The sequence below is a fragment of the Ailuropoda melanoleuca genome, chromosome 5 (genome assembly GCF_002007445.2).
Source record: "Ailuropoda melanoleuca isolate Jingjing chromosome 5, ASM200744v2, whole genome shotgun sequence".
In the NCBI taxonomy this organism is placed as follows: domain Eukaryota; kingdom Metazoa; phylum Chordata; class Mammalia; order Carnivora; family Ursidae; genus Ailuropoda; species Ailuropoda melanoleuca.
In genome coordinates this window covers 24136872-24161061 of record NC_048222.1, presented here as the reverse complement: position 1 = coordinate 24161061, position 24190 = coordinate 24136872, and the positions used below count along the sequence as shown (strand labels likewise).

The 24190-nt window shown below is 38.1% G+C and overlaps 1 protein-coding gene across 2 annotated transcripts in view; it reads right to left on the bottom strand.

Annotated features, from left to right (window-relative positions):
• The window catches only part of GMDS (GDP-mannose 4,6-dehydratase), a 605111-nt gene that overhangs the window by 108923 nt on the left and 471998 nt on the right, over positions 1-24190 (bottom strand). For both annotated transcript variants that reach the window (XM_002922834.4, XM_034660419.1), the window contains exon 8: positions 11170-11288. In XM_002922834.4, coding sequence (XP_002922880.1) covers positions 11170-11288 — 119 coding nt within the window. The remainder of the gene's footprint in view (positions 1-11169; positions 11289-24190) is intronic.

Below are 24190 nucleotides of genomic sequence, written 5' to 3'. Positions count from 1 at the left end.
CAAGAACTGGTGGGATTGCACACCAAATGATTAATAGATAATTACAAAAGCGTAGCATCTCATCTCATATTAGGTATTGGTTTAGTCAGGGTAGGACCAGAAGCAATTTCCAGAAACCTTGCCTTTATTCTTTGGAGGTTCCAGTCATCTCTTGGTCTACCTCTTTCAAGCCATATGAAAGAAAAGAGATGTGTATGACTTCTGGGTTTTAGATAATTTTTCATCTTGTCTTAGCGCATTCCTGAATTTATTAGTGGCAGAAATGAGAACTCTTTTTACCTCAATTTATCAGATGATAAATTCAACCCAATTGCAATTAAATTCCACTGGAACTTAAGTGATCTTATGAATACTGGAGATGAGAGAGACAGGATGGAAAAAGAAGAAAAGGAACAAAGCAGTTGCAGGAGCTCAATGAACCGTTCTCATGTAAAGCCCTGGAATTTAAGTCTTTTCATTTTTTAAGCAAGTACTCCTTCCCCCCTCCAAAAAAAAACCAAACAAAAAAATAACCCCCTAAAGTCAAATCCCCCAATTTCCAAAAATTATTTTTCCATAATTGACTCATTAAAATGTTGATTTATTTACCAAATGTCTTATACTATCCTGGGCAGAATGAAAGGCACAGAAGGGAACTAGAATTAGATTCTGCCCTGAAGGAGCCCACTGTCTAGTCTACAGGGAAGGCAGAGTCACAGATGACTAAAAACAAGGTAGAAAGTGATAAGGGACTGGACTCAATGATTGTCAAGGTTCATGTCAAACCTGAGATTCCATAATTCTCTCAGGCTTTGCTATTCAAAGTGTGCTCTGTGGACCAGCAGCATCACTTGGGATCGTGTTAGAGATTCAGAATCTCAGGCCCTGCCCGGAACTACTGATTCCAAATCTGCATTTTAAAAGAACTCCAAGCGATTCACAGAACGTTAAAGTTTGAGAACCTCTGCTCTACAGGAGACAGATTCAGCAAAAAGGTGTCCTAATTCTGATAAATGACCGATTACTTCTCAGAGGGGTTCAGGAGTGAGAGACGAAGAGATGTCTCATTGCGTCCATAACGTCTATCCACCTACAGGTGTGCAAGTGTGTTCTTGCTCCTGCAGCGGCCTTTCTCTGCTGAGGGTCCGCACTCGGTTCTGTCTGGCCACACCAACATGAAACATTTCTTGTCTCCACACATACAATCAGTTGTCTAATGTTACTGTTTCCACATTGTATTTACCCCTTGCTTTCACTGTTGACAAATGTTTTCAATCAATTACCCTTTTATTAATCACAGTACTTACACAGATCTTCGGAAGCATCAGGTGCTGTTTTAGGGACTTCATATATATTTAACCCATTTATTCTTTACCCCATCCCTGTGAGGTAGGTACTCTTATTATCCCCATTTTACAGTTGGGAAAATGGAGACACAGGGATGATAAATGACTCTCTGGAAGTTTCGGGTCTGGGATTCAAGCTCATGAGATGTGGCACTGGGACTGTGCTTTTACAACACAACAGCACGCCACACTGTGTACACATAAGGATGAATGTCTTAGGAATGAAAGCGAGCAAGTCTGAAAGAAATTAAAACAGCATCCTTGGGAGAAAGAGGTCTGTACCCCTGAAGGGTCTAGAAAAGCATGTTTCCCCAAATTATAATAAAACGAGTTACTGAGGTACAGTACTATCCCTGGCCTTCCCAGCTTTGTTCAGATCTCAGTGTTTTCTTTGCTCCTTTCTGCCCAGTTTCTGACTGTGTGGACACCGTTCCCAAGAAGGACTTGCTGGCCTGTCAAAGCTCACAGCTGCAGCGGGGACTGTGAAGCCCAAGGAGCGGCCTTGGCCCTAGCACATGAAATTGCCTGTGGCTTCCCTGCTCTTCTTCCAGCTGAGATTGGTATGCTGATGCATGGGGCCCAAAGAAGATCCAGAGGAAGGAAATTGAAAAAAAACAAACAATAGAACATAACCTGCAGACAGCATTCACAAAGCCATCATGATTTTATTATCTAGCCCTAAGAAGGAATTTTATATTTTCAGACAAACTATGAAGAACATGCATTGTAAGCATTCTGTTCCCACAACTCCAGCGCTGTGACACAGGAAGACCCGAAGCAGGTACTGGGCACTGGGCAGGTAAGTGCTGCCAGTGTGATGTGTGGCCACCCAGAAGACTCTTATGAAAGCGACAAAGCCAGGTCTTCGGTTCATCTAGAATGATTAGCACCTCACATCAATCTCTCTTTTTTGGAAGAATTTGGAAAAAGCTTTTTATTTTACCAAAAGGTTATATACCACTCAGGTGCAATTTTTAATATACCACTAAAAGCTTGATTTGTGGTTAGTCTGCCTTTTGAAACAAAATGAAGGCCACTGCCTGAAATCTGAAATAGATTTTAGTGAAACCAACTCAACTGCTTCACTGGGTCTTCTAGGAGGAACTGCCAACGGCAAGCGTTACTCCCGAAGACGGGGGAGTCACATATAACAGGTATCTGTTCTTCGGGTTTGAATGACAGAAGAACATTTCCCAGTGCGTAATCCATAGAATTCTTGTTTGTGTAAGCTTTAAATATAACCCTAAAAATTAAGCTTGGAAAATGCCGGGTTAAACAAAGTTAAACAGTTTTTTTACTGGCAATTCTCCAAGGGGGGTTATAGTATTCAGTATTTTCTAAATGAACTAGACATGGAATGCTTTCATCGACATCTCCTGGACTAACATCCTACTTTGTGAGAGACTGTGCTAGGTCAGAAAATAGGCATTCAGCTCATGGGAGTACAGGTCAGAGAATGGCCTGGTGACTGAAAACAACATTATCTCCCAGATGGGAGAATGGCCAAGTTTCATCCACTTTTCAAAAGGCAGTCTTCTTCGGGGACTCATTTGTAATACTACCCCTAATTAAAAAAAAATGTGTGTAAGGTGACTTCTCACTAAAAAAGGATATAAGTTCCTCACAGACAATTTGGATACGGAGCAATATATACAGTAGAATCTCAAAGTTGCCCGCAATTCCACAATGTAGAAACTGCCGTTGTTAAATTTTTGGTGTGTTTTCTTCTAATCTTTTGTAGGCATAGTTTTAGGGAGTTTAGATCATACAACAGACCTAAACTTGTATCTTTTTTTTTTTTAATTTTATTATGTTATGTTAGTCACCGTACAGTCCATCCTTAGTTTTTGATGTAGTGTTCCATGATTCATTGTTTGCATGTAACACCCAGTGCTCCATGCAATACGTGCCCTCCTTAATACTATCACCGGCCTAGCCCAATCTCCCATCCCCCTCTCCTCTGAAACTCTCAGTTTGTTTCCCAGAGTCCACAGCCTCTCGTGTATCTTTTTTTTTTTTTAAACTTAACATTGTCATAATCGTACTTCATGTTATTCAAAGTCCTCTTAAGCATTATTTTTAATAGTGTGATAACACTTGATTAAAATCACTTAAATATTCCTTGATGATGGGCTCTTAAAGTTCCTTGTTTTCTATTCCTTTTATTAAAAAATCAACTATATTGAGGTATAATTTACAAAAACTAAAATGTCTAACAAGTGTATAGTTTGATGAGTTTTGAAAAATGCATACATTCACGCAACCACCACTACAGTCGAGATACGAGACATTTCTACCACCTCAAAAGATTACCAGTTCTTTATTCCAGTCACCACCCCAAATTCAGCCCATCATACTCAAGCAACCACTGATTGGCTTTCTATCAGTCCAAATTATTCTTTCCTAGAATATCATATAAATAGAATTATACAGCATGTACTCTTTTGCGGCTCACTTTTTTCACTAAGCAGTTATGCTTAGATTTTAAAACCACTGGATTTTAAGATTCATGCTAGTATTCCACTGTACAGATACATAACATTTGTTTATTCATTTACTCATTGATTGAATGTTAGGGAAGGCAATGTTTTATAAGGAATAAAGCCATTATACATATCCATGAGTAAGTCTCTATGTGGATATACATTTTCATTTTTCTTTGGTAAATGTCTAGGAAAATTCCTGATCATATGATAAATATAGATTTGATTTTATAAGAAAGCCAAACTATTTTTCAAAGTGGTTGTACCATTTATACTTTCATCACTAACGTACGAGAGCCCTCGCTGTTTCAACATCCTCATCGATACTTGGGCATTGTGGTCATTCTAATGGGGGTGTAGTGGTGTTACACTGTGCTTGTAATGAGCATTTCCCAGTTGACTAGTCTTGTTGAGCATCTTTTCATGGGATAAATAGCTATTTGTATATTTTCTTGTGTGAAGTTATGTTCAGATATTGGACCCATTTTTTAATTGAGTCATTTGTCTTATTTTTGAATTACAGGCGATCTTTGTATATCCAGATAGAAGTCCTTTGTCTGATATAAGTATTACACTTATTTTCTCCCAGACCATGCTTGCCTTTTCATTTTCTTAATGTTTGCTTTCAAAGAGCAGAAGTTTTTAATTGTGATATTCAGTTTGTCATTTTTTTCCGTTTATGGCTCTTGCTTTTGGTGTCCTAAGAAATCCTTGGCTTCGCCCCAAATTGGTATAAACATTCACCGCCATCACACACAGAAACCAAAAAGCCGTAAAGAATAATAGACTGCATTACACGAATATGTAAAATTTTGGCTACTTGAAAGGCACTGTTGAGAGATGGAAAAGGCAGTCGTGGACTGAGAGAATATATTTGCAAAAACTCTTATAACTCAACCTAGTAGATAAACAACTTAAGATATCTTTGCCTACCTCGAAGTTGCAAAGCCTTTCCCCTATGTTTTCATCTAATGGTTTTTAAGTTTTTAGTAACTCTTACATTTATATCTATAATCCTTTTTCAATTAATTTCTGTGTGGTGTGATTTATGGATTGAGTTTCACTCCTCATCCCCATATGGTATGGCTATTCATAATTTCAGCACTATTTGTTAAAAAGACTATCCTTCCCCCAATTAATTACTTTGACATCTTTGTAAAAATTCAATTGGTAGTATAAGTGTTAGCCTATTTCTGGGTTTTATATTCTGTCCCGTTGATCTATAAATTTATCCTTATGTCAATATCATGCAGATTAAGTTTAAAAAGAAGTTTGATATTCTTTTTCAAAATGATTCTAGATCCTTTACAGTTCCATATAAATTTTAGGATCAGCCTACCAATTTTTACCAAAAAAGACTGTGATTCTGATTGGGACCGCACTGAATCTACAGATTTGAAGAGAATCTACATCTTATCAACATTCAGTTCTCTCTAATCCAAGAACACAGTATATCCCTCTATTCAGTTAGCTATTTTGGTTTCTCTCATGTTTTTTTCAGGTTGTAGTGTGCAGATCTTTCATGGATTTTATTAAATTCATTTCTAAGTATTTCATGTTTTTCTGATTCTATTTTAAGTGGTATTATTCTTTTAAAAAAAATTCAGTTTCCAATTGTTCATTGGCAGTACATAGAAATAAAACTGATTTTTATGTATAGATTTTGTATCTTGTGACATTGCTAAATACACCTATTAGTTTTAGTAGTTGTTTCAATGGTAGAACACTCAAAGTTTTATATGTACTCCATCGTGCTATCAGTGAATAAAGACAGATACACTTCTTCCTTTCATTTATTTTTCTTTTTTTCTTTTTGGCTAGGCTCTTCAAGACAATTTGAAAAGGAATAATAAAAGGAGACATCCTTGCCTTGATCCTGATTTTTAGGAGAAAAGCATTCAGTCTGTCAACATTAATTGTGGGGCTTTCTCAGAGGCTATTTATCAACTTGAGGAAATTTCCTTCAGTTCCTGGTGTGTCGAAAGTTTTTTTCTTTAGTAATAAACAGTCATTGAATTTTTTTCAAATGCTTTTTCTGCAACCATTGAAAAAAATTACATGGTTTCTCTCTTCTGTTTTTTAAAATATAGTGAATTACACTGATTTTTATTTTTATTTTTTTTATTTTTTATTTTTTTTTTACACTGATTTTTAAATGTTAAACTCATTTTGCATTCCTAGGATAAATCCCACTTGGTCATGGTTTATCAACTTCTTATATATTGCTAGATTCAATTTGCTAATATTTTCTTAATGATTTTTTGTTTCTATGTTCATGTGGAATACTAGTCTGTACACTTTCTTTCTTGTAAATAGGTTTTGTTGTTAGTATCAGGGTAATGTTGGACTCATAAAATGAATTAGGAAGTATTCTCTCTTCTAAGTGTTTATAGGAAGGGTATTAATTTCTTCCTTAAATGCTTGAAATTCAAGTTCTCTAACAGAGATAGAAGCAAGATTTCTATTTTTTCTTGAGTCAGTTTTGGCAATGTTGTGTCTTTTACAGATTTTGTCCGCTTCCTCTATTTTGAAAAAGTCACTGGCAAAGGTTGTTCATAATATATCCTTATTATTCTGTTAATATCTACAGGATCGTAGTGATGTTCCTTCTTTTATTTCTAATATATACCCTTTGTGTCTTCTTTTTTTCCCCCTGATCAGACTGGATAAAGGTTTATCCAGCTAGGGGTTGCACTGATCTTCTCCACTGTTTTTCTGCTTTCTATTTCATCAGTCTCTGTTCTTACATTTATAATTTCTTCTTTCTGTTTGCTTTGGGTTTAATTTGCTCTTCTTCTGGCTTCTTACAATGGAACCTTCTTCTTATGATAGATAACTAGTTTGGAATCTTTTCTTTCTTTCTTTTTCTTTCTTTCTTTCTTTCTCTTCTTTCTCTCTTTTCTTTCTTTCTTCTTTTCTTTTTCTTTCTTTCTTTCTTTCTTTCTTTCTTTCTTTCTTTCTCTTTCTTTCTTTTCTTTTCTTTCTTTCTTTCTTTCTTCTTTCTCTCTTTCTCTCTCTCTTTCTTTTCTTTTCTTTTCTTTTCTTTTCTTTTCTTTTCTTTTCTTTTCTTTTTATATTAGTGTTCAAAGCCACAAACTTCTCTTTAAGCATTGCTTTAGCTGGATCCCACAGATTTTGGTATGCTGTTCCCATTTTTATTTAGTTTAAAATATATTCTAATTTCCCTTGTGATTTCTTCTTTAGCCTGTGAGTTATTTAGAAATGTGTTGTTTAGTTTCCAAATGTTTGGGGATCTTTAATATTTTTTGTTATTAATTTCTAATTGAATTTCATTTTGGTCATGAAACATATTCTTGCAATTTTAATACTTTAAAATTTATGAACTTCTCTTATGGCACTGAATATGGTCTATCCTGGTGAATGTTACGAGTGCAATTGCATATATATGTATTCATCTGCTCTGGGCTAGGTGGGTGGTATGTTCTACAAATGTCAATTTGGCCAAGTAGATTTATTAGGTTGTTCTGGTCTTTTCTATCCTCAAAGATTTTCTGTTTACTTGTTCTGTCAATTATGGACAGAAGAGTGTTGAAGTACTCAAATACAAGGTTTGTCTATTTTTCCTCAGTTCTGTCAGTATTTTGAACTAGCGGTAATGGGGTATATACATTTAAAATTGTATGTCTTCATGATGAATTGATCCCTTTAAAATTATGAAATGACTCATTCCTTCTAATTAAATGAAGTCTAATTTGTCACATACAGATACAGCCACTCCAGGTCTCTTATGATCAGTGTTTGCATTTTTTCTCTTTTCATCTTTTTACTTTTAAACTATATGTTTATACTTAATGTGTGTCTCTTGTAGATGGCATATTGCTTTTTTATCAAGTGCAACAAATCTCCCTTTAGAGCATTTAATGGATGTAATCATCAATACAGTTACTATTTGTTTTAAATTTGTCCCATCTGTTACTTGTTCCCATTGTCTCTTCTCCTTCTTTCTTTTAGACTAAACACTTTTTAGGATTACATTTTAAATCCACTATCACCTTATTGCTATTTTTTATTTTGTTTTTAGTAGTTTCTCTGGAGTTCGTAGTATGCACTTCAATTTACCGCAGCCTATCACTGAATAATTTTATATCAATTTGCATTTAGCTCAAGAATCTTACAAACAATATAATAATGAAATGCTTCCATTATGCTCCACACTTTATGCTCTGTTGTCATACAAATTTATACATATTAGAAACTTCATAATATATTGCTATGATTTTTACTTTCAACCAATTGCTTTTTAAAGAAATTTTAAAATGTTTTATGTTTTCCGACATATTTACTGTTTCTTTTGATCTTCACTCCCTAGAGATCCATGCTTTGAACTAGTATCATTTTCCTTTTGTCTAAATGTCTGCTAACAATATATTATTTCAGCCTTTGTTTGTCTGAAAATAGTCTTTAATTCACCTCCATATTTGAAACAGTTTCTCTGGGTATAGAATTCTAGGTTGTAGGTTTCTTTCAGCAGTTTAAAGATGTTACTCCATTGTCTTTTGTCTTCCATAGTTTCTGATAACAAAACTTTCCTGTATTTCTCCCTCTGTAAATAATTCTCTTTTTTCTCTGGCTGCCTTCAAGATTTTCTCTTTAGCATTTATTTTCAGTAATTTGACTATGATGTATCCTGATGAAATTTTCTTTGTGTCAATCCTGTTTGGGATATATTAAGTCTCTTAAGGATCTGTGATTTTATTGTTTTCACCAAATTTGGGGAAATTTTGGCCAATATTTAATTCTTTCTCTGTGCCCTATCCTCTCTTTCCCCTGGGACTCCAATTAAACATGTTATGTTGTTTGATACTGTTCCACACGTCACTGACACTCTGTTTTTTTTTTTTCCTTCTCCAGTCTTTTTTCTATGTTTCATCATGGATCATTTCTACTATTATACTTCTATATACTTATAGTTCAACAATCCTTTCTTCTGCAGTATCTAATCTGTTCTTCATGCTAACAGTGAATTTTTCATTTCAGATATTTAATTTTCCATCTCTAGAAGCTCCATTTAGTTATTTTTAAATATATATTTTCCCTCTCTTCTTACTAAACCCATGTTTTTCTTAAAATATCTGAGCATAGTTTAAATAGTTTTTTAATGTCCCTGAGTGCTTATAACATCATCTCTATTATTTCTCAGACTATTTTTACTGATTGATTTTTCTCTTGGTTATAGGTTATATTTTCCTGCTTCTTGGCACTCTAATTTTTTATTGAATGCTGAATATTAAGAATTTTATGTTGTTGAGTCTAGATTTTACTGTTTTCTTTTGAAGAACACGGGCTTTGTTATGGTAGGGGTTTGTTCCTTGTGTCCAGTTTGATCTTCTTGAAGTTTGTACTTAAACTTTGTTAGCCTAAGTCTGGAATAGCGTTTACTCTCAGGATTAGCCACATTACTGAGACATAGTCCTCTAGAATCTGTATCACTTCTCTGAGTGATGAACAAGGTCTCTCCATTGAAGCTGGCTGAAATGCAAATGCCTCCCAGACTTGAGTAAGCTCTGAGGAATGTTCAGTTCCCAGCTCCCAGGTAGTTCTTCATCTAAGCTTAATTTCTTCTAGCACATCTACATCTTATCATTCAGTACAAACTAAATGGGGTCCTTATGCAGATTTCTGGAGTTCTTTTTTCTTTGTAGAGCCCACCTTTCCACAACTCTGCCCCCTAATGTTAGGTGCCTCAGACTCTCTAAATTCTGACCTCTACCTCCTCAACTCAGCAAAACAGTTGTTCTCCATTGGAGTGCCCCTTTCATGTTCAATGGTTGAGACTGTGCCTCCAGGAAGAGGCCCAGAGTGATTGCAGGGCTCACCTCATTTGTTTCTTTTCTATCAGGGATCATAGACCTGCATTAACTGTTGTCCAATGTCTAAAACAACTATTTCATATATTTTATGTAGTTTCCTTTTTTTTTTTTTAAGATAGAAGGTTTAATCTGATTTCTGTCATTCTATCATAGTCCTTTCTTATATTTAAAAAACGAGTCTTGGAAAACAGTTTGGCAACTCCTCAAAAAGTTAAACCTAATCATATGACCCAGGAATTCTACTCCTAAGTATATATTCAGACGAATTGAAAGGAGGGACTCAAATGAATATTTGTATATCCATGTTCACAGTAGCATGATTCACAATAGCCAAAATTTGGAAGGGACCCCGTGTTCAACTAAAGATTAATGGATAAACAAAATGTAGCATATACATATAATGGAATATTATTCAACCTTAAAAAGGAATGAAATGCTGACACAGGCTACAACATGGACCAATCTTGAAGATATTAAGTTTTGTGAAATAAGCCAAACACAAAGGACAGATACCATATGATTCAATTTATATGAAATACCAAGAGTAGGCAAATTCTTTGAGACATAAAGTAGAACGGTGGTTGCCAGGGGCTGGGGGAAGGGGTGGATGTCAAGTTACTGTTTAATGGGTACAGAATTTTAGTTGGGGAAGATTAAAATTTCCGGAGATGGATGGTGGTGATGGTTGCATAACATTGTGAATATACTTAATGTCACTGCAATATATACTTAAAAATGGTTAAAAGAGCAAATTGTGTGTATATATATTTTACCACAATAAAAAAATTACCAAAAAAGAAAAATTTTCCATCTATAATAAAGAATTTCTGACAAATCTTTCAAGCATTCCAATAAAAATCTGACTCCAAAATTTGTGTCACACAGCACATAAATGTAACACAGGGTTACAAACTAGATCATTTTGGTATAAATGATTGGGCATTGGCCCAACTGGCAAAACTTAAATGAGATTTGAGGATTAGACAGTAGTAACTTATCATTGTGAATTTCCTGATATTGAGGATCATACTGTGTTTATGTAGGAGAATGCCATTGTTTATAGGAAATACACACAAAAGTCCAGGGTGATGGGGCATCAGGTTGGCAACCTATTCTCAATGGTTCAAAGAAAAGAAGATTGTTTGTAATGGATTTGAAATTTTTCTCTAAGTTTTTTGTGGTTTCAAAATTTTAAAATAGAGATGAAAATATTAAAAACAATTGTATAATATTATCACATTGATCTGGTAAAAGTAGAATTACCTACAGTAAAATCACAGTAAATCATGTGTTAGCCAAAGTAAACAGTTTAAAATTGAAAAAATTAAAAACCTTTAAAAAATAAAAGAAAGGTAAAAAAAGGGATTGAGTACAGTGAAGAATAAAGTCCCTCTTTCATACTGAAACTCTGTGTATTGCTTTACAAGACAATAAAAGGGGAAAAAGACAAAACCAAGGTGGAATAGAAAGCACATATATAAACTCACCAGCAAATGTCTGATAAATGGCCAGAAATCAATTCATACTTACACAATGGTTTTTCCAATGTGCAAAAATGATTTCTCTACAAATTCCCGAACACTATGGACTTCCCCAGTAGCTATGACAAAATCCTCTGGCTCATCATTCTGCAACATCAGCCACATAGCCTAGAAAGAGAGAGAGGCAAGTCCAAGTTAAAGTTGCACCCAGCTGCCACTTGAGAAATACAGTGGTATCAAAAACATGCAATTGAGGGGCGCCAGTGTGGCACGGAGGGTTAAGCAACCAACTCTTGGTTTCAGCTCAGGTTGTGATCACGGGGTCTTGAGATCAAGCCCCACGTCAGGCTCTGCTCTCAGGGTGCAGTCTGCTTAAAATTCTCTCTCCCTCTCGCGCTGCTCCCCCACCACACATGCACTCACTCTCTCTCTCTCTAAAATGAATAAATAAATCTGTAAAAAAACAAACCCACAGTTGGATATGGACATTGCTAAAAGGTAAACTGAGGCACATTAAATCCCCCCCCACCCAAGTGTTTATTGGCGCATACATCAATTTGAATAAGTCAGCACTAAACCAAAGGTGGTTAGGAGTGCTACACCAACAGGAACCAGGAGCGGAGTTTTCACAGAGTAGACACCGAAGCAAAGTAAAGCAATTATGTGATTGGCTATAGTTTACACAGTTGCGTTATTTGAAAAAGCGGCGGTAGCTGTTTGTGACTGGCTGTTCTTAAGGTTCATTTTGTTGGATTTGAGTGCACTGACTCTGGCTTAGGTTTGGTTCCCCTACACAGGCTATTAAGGCATTAAAAATCACCTCAGTCTGACGGCCTCCTTGTTTGAATACTTTGACATGTGCAGCTAGAAAATGACCATGAATTTAACACAATATTCTCAACATCACAGTAGTGGTTCTCAAACTTCAATGTGCATCAGAATCATCAGGGGACCGTCTCAGCATAGATGCCTGGGACAAGAAGGTCAGACTCCGCAGACTGGAGGACATGTTTGAGGCATCTTGATTGTCACACAGCGGGTTCTTGGGCTCAATTTAGAGGAACAAGATATTCAAGATATTCTGTGGCAAAGAAACTTTCTACAGTATATTCAAGAAAAGAAGAGTTTATAAAGAATTGCCCGATTTTCCTTTATATTGTGGACGGAAGGTAAGAAAAAGTCATTTAAAGACAGATCTTCCTGAAAACTAGAACCAAATTTCCTAACAATAAAGTTGGAAATTCTTCAGCATGTTGACATCAAAAAGCGAAGTAAATCAAGAATCACTGAAGGGAACACAATAATGTAACGAAGAGGACTGCCCCTTTTAAAAAGTTATGTGAGTGACACTAAGGACGCGCCAGAGTTCAGGATTCGTCAGGCAGCATTTCCAGGTCAAGTGCTCAGTGCATGCAACACACCAGTGCACTTTTTCAACAGGGATGAGAAGTCTAGTTGGGCAACAGTGCAGCTGTGTGTCCCAGACACAAACTGGTGGCAGTGGTCACAGCCCTGCTCCACTTGGTTCTGACCACTTTTATCAGTAGCAACGGGCCTATCGTTTGTACAGTTTGGAACTGTACACTAATTTCAATGATTTTGTTACGCAGATTGAAGATGCAATTAAAAAACACGAAAATAGAGCTCATGTGTGACTGCAGCGTACCTCTTTAAGAAAACTCCTAGCCAACAACCACCGTGGTTTTCCTCATTTTCACCCACTTTTCAAAATAAAATAGGTAAAAATAAGGCATTTCATGAGAACACAGCCCCCAGTATCATGTGTATTACACTCTGGTTCTAACATTTAAAGAAAACCGTTCTGGTTGGTGTCTCCCTCACTGCTGTTGGATAAGCTGAAAAATAAGCCGCTGGAGCCAATGGAGTAGCTTTTTTTTTTTTTTTCTCAGAGGATGCAACCCAAAAACGCTCAATTCCTTTTTATTCATTTGAATTTGTGGCATCCTTCTAAAGAATAATAAAAAAATAGATATTTATCTTTTACTTGAAGTTATTTCTTGCAAACATTTTGTATTTTTGGTCAATTAAAAGACTTTTCAATCCTATTTTTGTTCTATGGAGGATGAGACTTTTGGTGGTTTTATGTGCTTTGGAGGTGGGCACACTGGTGGGACAATGGCAGTAGATTCGGGGCAGTGGCACACTGAGAAGTGACTAACGAAGATGTCTTGGCTAGGAGAGAGTTTTGCTGGCATTCATGAAGTATCTGCAAGTGTCATTTTGCATCAAGAGATCACAGATGATAGGGGCGCCTGTGTGGCACAGCGGTTAAGCGTCTGCCTTCAGCTCAGGGCGTGATCCCGGTGTTGTGGGATCAAGCCCCACATCAGGCTCTTCCGCTATGAGCCTGCTTCTTCCTCTCCCATTCCCCCTGCTTGTGTTCCCTCTCTCGCTGGCTGTCTCTCTGTCAAATAAATAAATAAAATCTTTAAAAAAAAAAGAGAGAGATCACAGATGATGAACTGAGTCACAACACTTTAAAAATTCACACTAGATTAGTATTAATAATAAAACTTGATCTGTTTTTAAAAGGTACAAAATGCAAGATGTTCTTTTATTGGGATAGTCCATGCAGCACAGAGTCTCCTAAATCTTTGTACCTCCCTGAATTCAGGGCCATTAAAAATGTTCTGGGCTGAGGGGGAGAGTGGGGTCTGAGATGCAGCCCAGTTCTGCTGGCCAAGCCCTGTGCCCGGCACCCTCTGTTTTTCAGGTCCTCACAGAGGTGTCTTTTGTTGCGGGCACCGAGGCACATGTGCATTAGCAGAGGCCCAGTGGGGGGCTAGCTCCTTGTGTCTCTGTGTCTTGCACGTGCAGTTCCCGTGGCCTAGAATGCCCTCTTCTCTCCTCTGTCTGGAAACTCTGACCTCTCCTTCCAGATCCCACACAAGAGCCCCAAGTCTAGTCCTTGGAATGAATTCATATTATCTCACTGAGTTTCCGTGTGACCAATGGCACACAGTATTGTTGGCTTCATTGGGACTGAGCCTGCCCTTTGGCCACCCTTCCCCAGCTAAGCTGACCCTCCCATCTCCCCTGAATGCGTGCACACACACACACACACGCACACACACTTGTTTTTGGCTTTCTTCAAAAATACTTTCAAAGTTTTTAGGAAAAACTAAATTATGCTTCTGGCTAGAATTTCTATTTGAACATTTTTCTGAGGGATTAGTGTATACACTTACATGTGTTTTACTCAAATTTCCATTCTAAAAATAACATTTAAAATAGGTCTTTCAGGACTGCTCTGCTTATTTTATTTCTTTTGAAACACTATGTTGTGCTAGTATGGTTTTGAAAAAATTACATTTTTAGTCATGTGAAAGAAAGCAAGGGCTTGCTAAAAATAAAAGGAGAAAATATGATTACCGGTTAATGGTGGATTACTTTAAACGCTGGGCACGAGTTCCCTGGAACTTGTTTTGTTCCCCGACAGGAATCTGGGGATCAGTAGGAGCCTCTCACTTTCACTAAAGTGAGTGCCAAGAATCTGCTCTTTTCTTTTCCATCAGACTATCTGCGGCCTTTGACCTATCAATTTCTAGGCATTTCCTCTAAAGTTCATATTGTACCAGACTCCAGTCTGGGAATGGGAAGGGAAAGGATATACAACTCCAGATTTATTTGTTATTACTGAATAGTTTACTGGTTTTAACAGAGAGAAAGGGCTTTGTTTAAATTTCCACTGAGCATAATTAATGGTTATTGACTGGTAAATGAAGAACAGGTGACATTCTGGATTAGAAGATAAATGATCTTGTGTTCTGGTGTGATAATGGGTTAGTAATTTGCCACAAAGCCGAGGCCCAGTGCATCCCATCATAATGCTACACCATGTCCAAGACACAAAGGCCCCTGTGTGAGAAGTACTCAGCCATTCACCTCCTTATACAGCTGCACACGTTGATTTGGTCCATTTATTCTCTGATGGATGGCACAACTGAGGCAAAAGCTCACCACTTCTCACCTTCCTGTTCACATGCTGAACATATGACCCATGACACAGCCAGGCCACAGTCTGTGATCAAATCACCACTCAGCTTTGGCTTCTGACTATAGAAACAATTTTGAGGTTACATGTTTTAGATGTCAGTCCTCTCTCTTTGTCTCTCAAGGAACGAAGGAGAAAAAACAGAGTCTTCCCACATTCTTTCAGTGCCCTTTAAGGATATGACTGACTTATCCACTTCCTCAGATACTTATTTACTTTCAGCCGTGACCTGATCACCAGTGCAAACAAAAAAATCTCCTGCTTTTTAATCCATCCCACAGGGAGGAAAGACAATCAGTTAAGGAATGTACCAAAGCTTTAGATTCTTCGACATAAAAATGTCCCTTAACGGCAAATGAAAAGTGCAGTTCTCAGATCATGTCTCACATTCATTTTGCTTCTAAGGTACGTGAAGTAGAGAAGAAATCTGATGCCATACCATTGACATCTGAAGGCCGAGTGTAGATAGTTATAAGTATTAGTTAAATTTGGACATGTGTTCTCTTGTAACTGTATAATTATAGATAGAAGCTATCTGTTCTGTAAATCTAATTTAGAGAAGTCAAAATAAAACTGTACCAAATTTGAGTGAAAACACTGCCTCCCACAATCTACTCTTCGGCCTTTCAAGCCATGAACACGGAAGTAGGCAGTGAAGGATCATTCCTCTTTCCTTGATTTGGTAGCTCTGGAGGCTGTTCAGAGCTGGACCAGTGAAGGAGAACACCCAAAGCACATCACCACAGACGACTAACTACACCTGATTCCATGCATGCCTTTTGGGGTGTGATGTGTGTTTGTCTTAAAAATCTGGATTCTACAATTGCTTCTACCTTGCCATTAACCTCCAGCTCGGTATCCAAGCCACAAACACTTATTAACTGAGCTGTCATCCATGAATAACAAGATTTGTTAATCAAGGTTATGTTTAACTATGTTTATTTGCCTGGTGCTTTTTCAGTCCTGTGCTTTGTGCTTTATGTGCTACTGTCATAAAAATCTTAAAACAGAACTATATATATATAGACATATATAAATATGTCTATATATATATGTATATTTTAGGGGAGAAAGTTTATGAAATAATTCTAATAAAAATAATAGGAATTTGAACAAATGGATATTAAAATTCCCAATTAAAAAATGCCAGTGGGGCTCCATTCACATATATTTTGTCTTTAAACTTTGTTCAGTAGCTGTTTTCATGGTAACAGCCTGGTATTCACGGTTTGGGTCAGGACTTCAAGTAGTCTTGTGCTAGGTCAGGCCTTATGCTTTGCGGTACCCACATAGGTAGGTCTGAGGGTTAGCATGGGCGACTGCCCCCTACTATGATATAATTGGGAAACAGGTACCACATGATTACATAAATAAAATGATACCAAGAAAATCATCTAACATAAAACCAGAGGCAGGCCTTAAGGACTTTCAAATCTATTAGTTTTCTTCATGGACAAAAATACTGTGGTTTATGGATTCCTTTGATAAAGAGTCTTTCAGACATTTTAAAGATACTGAGTTACTGAAAAGGAAAAGAATGGTTAGATAATAAATTAATAAAAACAATGAAAACCTCAGAACACAATTCAGAAAGCAACAGAGCTCTTCTTTTGCTGTTAACACATTATTCTAGGTTGATGTAATATGCAACACAAGAAAAAGGCTGTGTCAAAATCTGCCTTGCCCTTTGTGCTTTCATTCCAGCCACGTACACTGATCTACAAATTCCAAGGCTGAGGGTTAGTTTTTCTCATTCCTGGGCGAGAACTGAAAGCCTAAAAGCTCCTAGTCTTGCGTTAATCACCCTGAAATTAATTTTTCTGGCATACCATAAGCAGATTGAAGGTTATGTATTTATTTCTTCTATGAATCTGACTATATTTCCCTCTTGTATCATTTCTTTTTCAGGCACACCAATTATGCTCATGTTGTATCTCTTTTCTGTTGTCTTCTATGCCTACTATACCTTATTTAATCATTTTTATGCTTGGTCTTTTCCATATTATTTTATGTGGTTTCTTCCTGCCGGTTCACCTGATTGTTTTCAGTAACATTTATTTTAAATTTTGTTGCTAAGGTGGCTTCAGTTTCTGGGACAATTTTTTTTTTCTCTTCCATATCTTCCCTGATTACTTCCAGCTTAACTCTTTCATTTATTTTCTTTAAGCCCGGGGTCAGCAAACTTTTTCTTAAAAGGCAAGGTAGTAAATATTTTAGGCTCCTGAGCCATACGGTACCTAATACAAGTACTCAACTCTGCTGTTGTGGTGCAAGAACAGCCACAGACAGAACAGAAACAAATGGGCATGGCTGTGTTCCAGTAAAACATCATTTACAAACACAGTCAAATGGCCCATGGACTATAATTTGCCCACCTTTGCTTTTAGCAAACTGAACACAAACATGTTGCCTATAATTTTCTGAAATCTATGGGGGACAATGAACTGAGCTCCAGTGATGTATTTTTCTTTGAATAATACTCCTTAGGATATGGGCTATTCATCTGTTTTGCTCCTTTTCTTCTCCTTGCAATCCTTTCTTCACTCCCACCTCCAGTATAGATCCTGGGGTAGCGCCTTTCCAGTTACCAATACTACTGGAACAAGGTTGGATATTTGCTGAAGAATTGTATGAGGAGGCATAGGAAAGCACACTGAGGGCAGTCTGCTGCTGCATTTCAAACTTCTCCCAAAAACCCTCTCATCGAACTCATTACATTCTCTGCCCCAGGACGTGGCTGCCCTCTTTTTTCAGCCCTTGGGTGGTTCATGTGGCTCACAGAATAGTCCATCAATCGTCAGGCTGCTGTGGTGCTGTCTGGCAGTGTTGCTTCCTCTCTGCTGCTCCCCGGGGTCACAACCTGCATCGTCTCTCAGCCACGAGGTTATGGCACTGACAGTAAAACTGGTTCCTGCTTCAGCAGCGTCTCCCTGCCATTTGGCAGTATCGAAGCAGGTATCCATAAAGATGGTCTCCTTTCCCATGTAATATCATCTTGTGTATCATCCGTTTAGGACTGAGAATTAATTTGAGCAAAATCTACCCCTTGTATGTATGTTTAGCGTAACATATTCTGAGTGAGTGCATAAGGAATTATTTTAAGCAATTATATATATCCCAAAATTATGTGACCATATAAATAATATATGAGAAGCCTTTAATGAAAAATCCACATATAAATAAACCCACTTGTCTAATGCTGCTTAATAAGCCATCCTAAAACTCAGTGGTTTAAACCTTTTCATTGCTCAGGATTCTGTGAGCTAGGAATTTAGGAGGGCAGCGCAGATGGCTCATCTCTGCTCCCTGCGGCCGAGGTGATCTGATTGGCCTCTCTCACAGGTCTGGGTCCTTGGTGCTAAATGTACCTCAGTTCTCCTTCACGTGTCCCCCGACCCTGTGGTCTCTCATCATCTATCTCGAGCTTTTTTACAAAACAGAAGTTGCAAGGCCTCATGCAGCCGTGGACTGGAAGTGACCCAGAGTCACTTTACATACTGCTGGCTATAGGGTCAGCCCAAATTCCAACAAAGGGGAAACAGATCTCCCCCTTTATGAGAAGAGTGGTAGACTCACAGAGCAAATGGGCCTGCCAATGGGAGGGATTTTTGAAGACATCTCTAGAAAAACATCTATTGCAAAGGGCTATCTTGTGATGACTGTAACATAAGCTGATTATTTCAATATAGTAATGAAATGACTATGTTTGCCTTTGACATAAGTGTTACTGTGTCAGCCTGTAGTTTCTACATAGAGAGCTCCGTCTATCTTTAACATCGTGCAGTGTTAGGTTTATAGGAGGGCAACAGTAATTCACAGACTAACACCTGGAATATGGAAACTCACTTTCAGGTCACTGTAATTTAACAAATGCTCTAACTTGGCCCTAACACCATTACTGTCACAACATACTTCCCAGAAGTGGTTGTTTCCTGGAGCGTGCCCAGCCACCTACCTCAACCAGGTGTTTCCAATTACCTGTTCCCACTCGCATACCCAGGTAAGCCATTCTAGAATTAGTTCCTGGCTCAGCAGGAACAATATAAAAGCTGTGGGCATGCAGCAGGAAGTTACTTTATACTCATGACCACCTGATCGTCCATCTCCCTGCTCGTGGTTCCTGGCCTAAACATGTTCTTGGGAAGCCAGCTCTGACTTCTGTGACCTTATCCCTCAAGCCCATCCTGCCACCTGGTTCTGCCTCTCAGTCTGACTCTGACCTTTGGAATCCAACTTCTGGGCTGGTTCTGGGCTCCCTGAATAACATGTCCTAGCTTTGTCATAGCTCTCTCAATTCCAGGTTTGATAATCATTGTTACCAGTAAATCAAAACTATAGACACACCATATTATGTGCATTAAGGGAGATGTAGATAGGACTTTACAAGCTTAGTCTAAAACAATGCTGCCCCATAGAAACACAATGCAAACCACATATTGAATTTAAAAATTTCTATTAGCCACATTAAAAAAGTAAAACAGGGAAACTAATTTTAATGTTTTATTTAACCCAATATATACAGTACAGTATCATTTCAACGTAAAATATTATCAAGATATTCTACATTATTTTTCTGTGTCCTAAGTCTTTGAAGTCCAGCGTGTATTTTGCATTTATAGCCCATATCAATTCAGACTGGGCACCTTGCGGGTGCTCAGTAAGCATACGCAGCTTGTGAACCCTGCACCGGACAGGTCAGGGCTGAAGAGTCGGTCGTCCTCTTGTAGGGAGGGAGAGTCCACATACTATGTGATGCACTGCCCTAATTCTGTTTGCTCAACCTGTCAAAGATTTTGGTAGGGCTTCATGGAGAAGGCCTCCTCATCTCTGCGGCAGAGCTGGAGGAATAATCCTCCTCTCCTCCCTCTTTTGTAATTGTCTCCACCTCCTGATTTTCCCTGTACTGATTTCATCAGTGATGGCAACCAGGAGACAAGAGACCTTGAAAAGCAGTCTAACTAGCTCCTAACTTATGATCACCTGTATTTGAATGTTTGCCTTGTCCACGTACAAACGGGCAACAATACCACATCTCTAGGTATTTATTCTCCAATTAGCATAGCTGGGGAGTAACTACCTAGAGAAGCACTTATGGTATGTTGAAAGGCAGTGCTGAAGAGAAGAGGCAGGAACAAATTTTAGTGTGCATTAGAATCATCCATAAGGTTAAAACACAGATTGCTGGCTTCCTCCAGCCCAAGGGTTTTTCATTCATTAGCCCTGGGGTGGGGCCTGAAGATTTGTATTTCTAAGAAGTTCCAGGGCTAAACTGAGGCTGCTTGTCTGGGGACCACACTGAGAAACACTGCTTGTTGTGGCTAGAGCTCAAACTTGGAATTGGACCACCTGTGTTTAAACGCCAGCTCCAGGACTTACCTGGTAACTTCTGGCAAGTTCCTTCATCCTCCAGTTCCTCAGACAAATGAGAACAATAACAGTACTTACCTCATACGGTTGTTTTTAGGATTAAATAGGTTAATATAGGTAAAGTGCCTGGAATAGTGCCTGGGATATAGTGAGTCTTCAAAGACTATTATTTATCATGATGACGATGATGACAACGAGAATTACGTAGCCTTCGAGGGTTATTGGTGCCTGGGAGGATCTAGTTTCTCTCCATGATCAAATTCTTGCACCCATATACGGCATGGGGAGGGAAGACTGAAAGGGTGGAGTGAACTTAATCCTGATTCTGTTAGTCAGAGCCACAGAATTTTATAGCTGGAAGGGGCCACAGAGATGTTCTCATCCAATTCAATTCATTTTAGAGGTGAAGCAACTGAAACCAGGGAGATTATGTGACTTGCTTAAAGACACATACCCAGTTAGTGTCAGAGCTGGGAGTAGACCCTCAGTTCCACTTTTAGTATCCTTTTTAGTGCATTAGGTGATCATGCATTTTCATGTAAAAATTCTATTAGAAATGGTTGTTAGGAATCGCTGCATGGACTTCTGTGGGCTAACCTAGTACTGTTAGTCAGTCAATATTCATGGAAAATTTGGATGCCAGGTGCCAGGCACTCTGCTAGAGTCTGACAATATGTCAGGAAGGGATAAACAAGGTAGATGTTGTGCCTGGGTTACGGACCGCCAACATTTATATACGAAAAGTGTTTTAAAAGTTTGACATTTGATTTAAGAAAGAACTTCTGAGACATAAACTCCAGGTAGTAGCCAGAAGACATCAGGCATGGAAACTTTCTAAAACCTTTCTCCTAAACAAGACTATCCCTACCCACAGCTCTTGCTGAGGGAGTGAACCAGGCAGCCATATTTAAGCCTGATGACCTGTCTCTATGCCTCCTCTCCATCCCAACTCCCTTATCAAGGATGGAGACCTGACATATTCTGGTCAGTCAGTCTCAAAAGAGTCTGTATAGGAGACCCAGAGGCTGAACGAGTAGTACAGCACTGAACCCTGGGACTGTATGACTGCCACACAGAGTCAGCCAGCCCCACTGAAGCCAAGGGAGGCCCGTAGAGGAAGCAGAGCCAAGCACAGAGACATATTTGGGTAGAGGGGCGGGAAAAGACAGACTACAAGTCTTGGGGGGCAGTGAGGGGAGAGATGCACAGACACACAGGAAAGCAGATTTCACTTCCCAGTTCCTGTAAAGTATCCCAACACTCTTCATGATAAATCCCTTTTTACTCGAATTTCTCCGAGATGGTTTCTGCTCCTTGTGCCAATAAACTCAGATGATGACAGCTGCAGATGGAACAAGACTTTCAGAACTTCGCTGAGTCTGAGTGCATGGGAACAATCATGTATCAGGCTCTGTACTCAGTCCGAGAAGGCAGTTCCAAAGGCGATAAGGCACCATTAGAGACCTTAGAATCCACACAGAAGACTGCCAAGTGCCCAACAGCAACCAAAATAACATAAGGCCAATGAGATAAATGCTAGCAGGAAAGGAGGTATGGGAGCACAAAGGAGGAGACGATTACTGCACAGGAGAGGAGTAGGAGAGATCCAGAGAATTCTTCGTCTGTTTTTTAGTCCCAGCAAGCACTGTTCACTGCCCATTCTTGAGCTCCTCTAAAGACTGCAGGCTAGGAACATGTGCCATCTTTCTAACTTGGAATTAGTGTCCCATCTAACTTGCTCATTTAAAGTCATTTCAAATGTGTTTCCCTACAATGTCCTCATTCACGAAAATTAGGATTTCAAATTAAAAGTCACTCTCCCACTCCATACTCTTAAAACTATACTTGAATAGATTTAGACTTAATCATTATGCCTTTAATTTTTGGTTACTAAATATAAAAATATCCCAACAGAAACAGTGCTGTTCTTCTGGGAGGTTGAATTGCGCTTATGGACTTGGTCTTATCCATGAGCATAACGTTTCTGTAATCATAATTACTTCCTAGATGCTGACTCCGTAATGTCCTTGATTGAAAGAGATGAAAAGGGAAGCATTATATTTAAGACAACATTTATTGTAGCAGCAATATTGGAGTCTAGTGATACAGGAGAAAAGAAATTTCACTATATTTAAAAAGCAATAATTTAGGGACAACTTCCCCTCCAATAAGGGCCCCTCCACACTACCGAAAATTGAGCAAAAAGCCCCTTTGTTTTCTCCAAATTAAAAAAATAAGAGAGCTCCTAAAAGTTCAATTATTTTGAAAACACATAGATGGTGACAGGAGATTTTCTGGGGAGTATTTATAAATCTGGATGAAATCTAGAAAAACAAGCCTTTAATACATTGAATTAACATTTTCAAAATATTTAACTTATCAAGTATTTGGAAATTCCAAACTGTCCAAAAAATATTTTTAAAAATCTTCAGCAGAGCTTACCTCACATTATCAGACTCTGGAGAATAAACATTTATTTTTGGTGACTAAAATTTCCAGTAGTCTGACAAGTATCAGTGACTGCTCGAGATCCGTTATTAACAATAAAAAATTGTCTATTACTACACAACACCATAAGTAATGTCATTTAGCAAACACTAAAGGTCAAGAGCTGAGGAGCAATCTTTTCTGTTAATATAACACAACATTTTTCACATTCATCTCATATGAATGAACAATGTCTTCATTGTTTTCCTGAACACTAATTTAGTGTTGTATTTTTTTGCTTGTGTCAATGAGTGTCAAAATATTGTTCTTTAAATACATGAAAGTATTTGCATAGAGCTTTATTACTGATCTTTAGATGTTAGCCAGGGGCAAAATAAAACAGAGAAGCTCCAGTTGAGAAATCTCACTAGCAATGAAAAGCAAGAGTCTTTAACATATTCTGCTTTTCTGCCAATTTTTTCCCCCAGTACACAATGGTTTATTTACCCCACAACTGGTGAAATTAAAAGTAATGTCGAACACAACAAAACTATACTTCAACAACAAGATGCAAGTATTTCAGTTCCCTAAAAACGAAACAGAAAGTTTGCAAGGAAGAATACAAAAACCCTTACGAGGAAGTTCTAAGATCCTGACATGAATTAAAATACAATACCATATAAACCGATTACAGAAAAGCCAAGAGACACAGCGTATTTCAACAAGGAACTGAGAAACAGACGGATAATTTTTATTAAGTTATGCCTTGCTGCATCATCTCATCATTAAACGCTCAATTACCTGTAATGGTTTGCATTTATCCCAGTTATTAAGAAAAATAAAGCCACCACATTTTCTGTCTCTTCAAAGGTGAGGAGTCCACAACCAGGTATCTGATGCGGTTTTCGATTCTGTTTTTTCCCTCCCTAACACTAATTATCTTGCCATCGTGGTACTGCCCTCAAAGACAAAATGCCCTTTCACAGAAGTGCAGGCTCCAGCTGATGGGTTACTCACTACGAAACTGAAGGGCTGTACCCTGGTTGCGGTCAGGAAAGAGCAGTCCCAGAACTCGGTGCCAGGACAGGCTAGTAAAGGCCACGCTCGCACCGCGAGAAACCAGACCAGCCTTTCAAGTCAAGTGTTGGCTTGTAGACATATAAGTTAATCAGCTATGAAATAACCACCACAATGTTCTTATTGATCACGAAGGGCTTATGACGCAACTCTTGGCCAGGAGAGGATTTGTGCTTCATTCTTT